This window comes from Acanthisitta chloris, unplaced genomic scaffold (assembly GCF_000695815.1).
Source record: "Acanthisitta chloris isolate BGI_N310 unplaced genomic scaffold, ASM69581v1 scaffold11309, whole genome shotgun sequence".
NCBI classification, from domain to species: Eukaryota; Metazoa; Chordata; class Aves; order Passeriformes; family Acanthisittidae; genus Acanthisitta; species Acanthisitta chloris.
In genome coordinates, this window is record NW_008692003.1 from 68,134 (window position 1) to 74,453 (window position 6,320).

A 6,320-nucleotide genomic window follows, 5' to 3' on the forward strand; every position below is an offset into this window, starting at 1 on the left:
ATGCTTAAAATCAAAATGTTTTGGAGGACTGAAGAATTTCTTTCCTTTCTTTAAAGCTGTTGGTTAAGGCTGTCTGTACATTCATATGAAATGCAGTCTTACCAGCAAAAGATCTGAAGGGAAGTGGAGTGTGCATTTTTTTTTGCATTTTCTCATTTTTAATGAGAAATCAATGTCTGAAGCATAAACTCCATAGCAGGAGAATGGCTTCTTCAGCCTTCTCCCATCGCCAAAATAGAGAGGGTGGGAGAGCTCTAACCTGAAAAATGCCTGCATCCCTGTGAATGAGTACTGCCTGGCCTTTACAGGACATCTGTCTGGCCCTGTCCTCAGTATAGCAGCACCATGTTAAATTTGAATTATAAGAGATCCATTGATCTTTCAGTCCAGTCAGGGTATCTGATACAAGGGACACCTTATTTTTAGTTTTCGTGCTTAGAAAATAATAAATCTGATTTTCAAGCAGGAAGGAGCTGAGTGATTCTTGCCCATTAGGAGGCACTCAGCTCTTCAAATGCATTAGCCAAGTGGTTTTGTCATGCTGTATGAGGGACATCCTTTGATTCCCTTTTAGCCACAGTCTGGTGAGGCACAGGTTACGATGGAGAGTGATACCCAGCAGTCGTCTTCTCTCCTCTGCAGAAATAGTGGACTGACTTTGGAGCAGAGGGACTAACAGGTGCACTGCTTGGTGTGTTTTAGGCTCCTGCTGCCAGAAGCACCTCCAAAGAAGTTCCTCACTCTGGGCTCCAAGTTTCGCTACAGCGGCCGGACGCAGGCCCAGACGAGAAGAGCCAGCGCCCTCATAGACCGTCCAGCACCTTATTTTGAGCGCTCTTCTAGTAAACGTTACACCATGTCTCGCAGCTTAGATGGGGGTAAGGTCCTCTCAATCGACTTTGGCAAAAGTTATCATCAGGTGGTAACTGCTTGAGATTAGGTATAAACCTCTTATCTTGCCTCCTTGAGGTTCGGCTGAGTAGAGGGTGTGAGTTCCTGCACGGTCACTGCAGGAGTAGGGGATGGATACAGAGAAATGTCATGCTAAGTGTGCTGTTGTGGTCCTTACAAAGTGTTTGTCTGGATGAGGTCCTTGGGAGACCATTCTTCACACCTGCAGAGCACTTCCGTGCTTTGAGGAGGGACAGGATGACTGGACCTGCCTACCCAAGAAAGTCAGGCTTCAACACTTTTTCAGGGTTTGCATGAGTGACTGTTTGCCTTTTGGTTGAATTTTTTCCTGTGTGGGTTTTTCCCTTAAGTGTATTACAATTCATAAATTATTTCCCTCGAGTAATAACTCTTGATTCCAGTTACCTCACATCCTAGTTGGATGAGCACTAAGAGAGTTTCTTCAAATGTTACTTTTGAAGGTATGAGATGGAGAGTAACATATGCAGTTTAATAGTACATCCTTCCTCTCTTTATCTGTGGTTCATGGAGGTCATGGTTCTTCTGCTCCATTAGGTCAAATTAGCACGTGATTTAGAGTATCAGCTACTTCCATTAGCTGTTACTGTGTCAGCTGTTGAATAAAAAGAAGTTGTTGTTTTGTAGTTTATTTTTGTAGGAAAAAAAAAGACTGATACTAAATTCAGAATCTCTACAGTTTGAAAAAAAGAAGGTGAATTTTCCTGCAGAATATCACAAATTGCAATGAGTATTGTTGGTGGTGGGGAGGGGGAGAAGCTTTGATTTAAAAGTACTAGTGACAGGCCTTCTTCTCTCCTCCTAAAGGTGCTGCTTGTCGTTTATTATTTTGGAATCTTCTAATTCTGATGTGCTTCTTGCTTGTTACCAAGCAACTGGTGACCTGATTGCTGTGCATGTGTATCAAAACAGAAATTACTCTTCTGCATTTATTTTTGTTTGTAACATCTAAGCAAGATGTTTCCCTCTACTCCCTTTGCTTTCTCCTGCCTCCCAAGCTTGTTCCCAAGAGATGAGATACCTGACACGCTTTCCCAAGCATTTGTTAGGCTCTGCAAGGTTTTTATGATGTTAATTTGCCTACGTGCAAATGGGGGAAAGAGGTTTTTTTTAATCAATGCTTATGATTTCTTCACTAATATTGTTACTATAGCGCAGATGTAGCTGTAACATTCTGCATCATGATTACACTGTGATCCAGGCTCTGTCATTTGTTACAGATGCAAGTAACTATAGATTTGAGTAGTCCTATTGGCTTAGAAGATAGTTACACAATAGTCGGGAGCAGGGTCTGGGTATATATTAAAGTTTTGATTACATTGTGTCTGTAAATTTACTATTTATTTCAAAATCATTTCTATATATTTAATTTTTCTGAATTATTGAATGTTTGCATCCTAAAATATTCTGGTTGGGTCCTCTGAATTGAATGTCATCACTTCCCAGAATATTTTAGGGTAATAAGCTCACCTAACTGGCAGAGTTTAATACTCACAAATACAAAGATCACATTTCTTTCTTCCCAGGTGTTATGCCTGTGTTACATCAATATTGTCATTTTCTGTAGTGCAGCATGTTACTTGCTGTGTATTTGATCTGCATTGTTATATTCTGACAGATTCTTGAAAAACATCTCTTCCACCCCCATGGCTGATGTCATAACTGGTTCTCCTTATGTTTCCTGCCTGATAACTGGCAATGCAATGATTTTTTTTGTCTGGTGTTTTACTACAGTAGTATTTTTAATGGCTTGCTAACATTTAACAACTGTGTAATGCACACATTAACTATGGTAATGTGTGTATACACATCCATAATATATGTTTGTGCATATAAAAGCTATGAGCTTTTTTTCAAGTAAACAGTTTATTTAAATGTATGCACATGCTTCTGGTTTCCTGAAACATGACATAGTTGTTTTCAGCATTATCTCAAATGTTTTTCTAACCCGGCTTTTTAATTTTATGCAGCTTCTCAGCAAAAGCTATTTCAGACTTTCCCTCTTTAAATATTTGCTTTTAGCATCAGTGAATGAAAACCATGAAATGTACATGAAGGATTCTGTGTCTGCTGCAGAGGTTGGTACTGGCCAGTACGCCACAACAAAGGGCATGTCTCAGACCAACTTGATAACCACTGTGACTCCAGAGAAAAAGACAGAAGAGGAGAAAGATGATGAAGAGGGCAAAAAGAAAAGGGCAGAGGAAGTCACCCCAATCTCAGCAGTACGCCATGACACTAAGGTAGAGTTTTCAGGGGTTTGTATTCAAGAGACCTGTCTGGAGAGAGAGAAATGCAGAATATGTAGGGGGGGAGGGAGGAGATTAAACTGGTTCTGTGAAAGGAAATATACACAGTTGTATGTGTGTGTATATATGTGTCTGGAATCAATGTTTTTGTAGTCCTTTCAGTTTTCATATGATGTTGTAAAAGTTAGTTCCTGCCTCAGGCTGTTTTTTGAAATCAGTTAAACAGTCAGCACGGTGTTTTTCACGTAACATTCAGGAACTCTTTAGGAAATACCCAAAAGTAGCCTGGCAACGCATGTGTGCTCTTTTTGACTTCAGTCATATTTTGGTACTATGGCCATCACATTTTTTATTTTTTGACAAGGCAACAAAATAGTTCTGCATTCTTGTATGTAGCTCTGTGCTTTAAACTACTGCATTTTTCTCTTATACTTCTCATAACAGTCTGTTTCCTTGCGTGAATTTCAATGGGCATTTTTCTCTGTTAACTTCTGGGTTTAATCTGCTGTTATAAGCTTTCTTTTTTCTGGCTTACAAAATCATTAGCTTCCCTTGTTAGAAGTTTTGTATTGAAGAAAACAGGTTTTGTTGATGGTTCTCAGTTGTTAAATGGAAGTCATGCCTCACTATCTCCAGTCCCACCACCACCACATACACACACACACACACGGCTGTGCATTATATCTACTCAGTTATTAAGACAGGATAAATAGTGAATTTCAGAGATTGAAGAGAAATATGATAGAATCAGAAAGGATCAGGTGTAGAATGTCTTCTGTTTCTTTTATATTGAGGATAAGAAAACAGAGTATGAAATACTGAATCTAGGATATCATTCAAAAGGTGTACTTAGGATGCCAAACAAGTAAAATTTACCCTTATCATTTAGGAAGAAAAACCTTGATGTATATGTCTACACCCACAGAACTGTCAGGCATGCAAATGTTAGAACCTGAACTTTTAGCCTTATCATATAAAGCTACAATGAGCTACATAGCTAAAGGATCAAGTCCTCAGAAAGAGTTGCAATTAAGGTAGCAAAATCAGAAACAAATTGAATTGCTGAAAATTGCAAATGAGAAAAGATTTTCTTTTGAAAGTTTGCTCTAATTGTAACATTAAAAATTAACCTCTACAGGATTTAACTGGGGTCTTCTTGAAACTCCATTAGTTTCTGCATGGAGAAACATTGATGAAAGTCAAATATGAAGCACATATCCAAAAGAAAGTAGTTCTGTTCCGAATGTTTGTTAATTTAAGTCAATGGAGCGATCAGCTGCATTTTGAAGATCATCTAGCTGTGCTTTATATATGGCTAGAAATAGTCAAAGATATTTTAGGAGACAGTTTTGATGAAACATAAAAATGCACAAATGATTGATTTTTACCCCCCACTCAAGAGGTGGGTTCTGTTTAAACCAGCCATTAATAGAGCTTCCATTCTGTAAGCCTATAGAGATCTTGGTCCTGCTTCCACATGGACCTGCTAATAAGGAGAATAGGGTCTCAAGAAACACAGGACAAGCTTGAAATCAAATTCCTGTGTAAGGGTATATAAATTTTATAGGTAGGTTTTCAATTTTTACATTAAGTTATATTGCCTTTGTGTTATCCATATGTATTTAAGTACCAGAGGTTATTCTAAATATTAACACTGCAAAGATGTCAGTAAGTGAATAGGATGTATTAGCAAAGAATACATTTACTTTGGCTTTTTTGCCTTTACAATATAAAGAGAAGTTCTGTGTATTTAGCTTACATAAAGTCCTGTGAGTCTATCAATCAGCCTTAAATTTTTACTTGAGCTTACTGCAATAAACCCATAAAGACATTTGTAAGCAGTCTGAAGCTAAGCTTGGTTTCGTTTGCTTAATTTGGGAATACAGATTGCCTGAACTAAGAGATTGTTTTTTCACCTGTTCTGATTAGAGAATAGAGAAGCAAAATTTTAAGAGGAGGGAAAGGAGCTCTTCCATGTAATTATTTGCCTTAAATCCCATTCCTACCATTAATATACCTGATGAAGATCAGGCTTAGTAGCTAGCATTGATGCAACCTGTGTCTAAAACTTGGATCCTGCTTGTTGCCTCCAATTTGACACCAGCTTATATTGGCAAATGCTGTTTTGGCTTTGAAGTCATTTTGCTCCTGGGAGCCTGGAGTGGCAATGGAGTTGAAATGGCTTTTATAGCAACTTGGGGGGGGATGCACTGTGGATGGTGCAGCTCAGGCACTTAGGGTTTGGTCATGGAGCCAGTGTGTCACTTCAGCTAAGTGCACCTGGTGGACTTTGGCCAAAACATCTCTGATTCATCAGCGTCGTCGCAGATGTGTTGTACTTGGGTATGTATTTTGGTGATGACAGTGATTGTTGTCCTTCTAAAGAGCAGTTTTGGCTGCCTGCAGAGAGTATGTGAGGTGACAGTCACTGTTTCTGCTGAATCACCTCCGTCCTACCAATTTTTTATCCTCAAATGTCCTTAAAGATCGGTTGAATGCCCTACAAGTGGCATATCAAAGCAAACTCTGCTTGTTGGTAGCAAATATTCTTTGCATTGTGGTAAAACTTGTACCAAAAGCATTGGGTGTATTTTTACCTCTTCACTATGGGTAAAGGGTCACGTTTTGTCTGTGAGGAGATGTGGCAGTTTGGGGCACAGATCCCTGTCTGGTTGGCTCCCCTTTGGACCTGCTGCAAGAGAGCACAGAGTCTGGCTAGCCACAAACCTCAGCTCCCTTCTTTCAACATGCCGCCGAAGTGGTGGCACACCGTGTGGAGGGTTGGCAGGGTGCACAGCTGGGAGGGGGTGAGCCCTCAGTGCCGCCTGCTCGGGCTCAGGGTGAGCAGAGGTGGGGGCTGGGCTGTGGGGGTGCCCAGCAGAGACCAGTCAGGGCAGCAGTAGGACCCATGTTGAGGAACTGCCTGCTGGGGTGGGTTATTGAGCTAGTTTTTTCCATCAGTAGCAGCTGACATAGGGATTTATGCGCCCCCAAACTAGAATGTGTTTTAGTCAGGTTTAGAACCTAGATATATTTTTATATAATATTACAGTGGAGAAATTTGCTCATGTAGAGTTTTAAAATCCTTGGGGGTTTAATTATTTCTGCTGAGGTTGTCCAAGGCATAGATAGGAAGCATCT

At 40.0% G+C, this 6,320-nt stretch overlaps 1 protein-coding gene across 1 annotated transcript in view; it reads left to right on the forward strand.

The window, feature by feature from the left end:
* Window positions 1–3,173, forward strand: part of LOC103809633 (band 4.1-like protein 3) — a gene marked incomplete at its 3' end in the record, with an annotated part of 41,890 nt that extends 38,717 nt beyond the window's left edge. Inside the window, exons 10-11 of the mRNA XM_009082489.1 lie at window positions 703–878; window positions 2,953–3,173. Of these exons, the coding sequence (XP_009080737.1) occupies window positions 703–878; window positions 2,953–3,173 (397 nt within the window). The remainder of the gene's footprint in view (window positions 1–702; window positions 879–2,952) is intronic.
* Window positions 3,174–6,320: the final 3,147 nt, after the last annotated feature.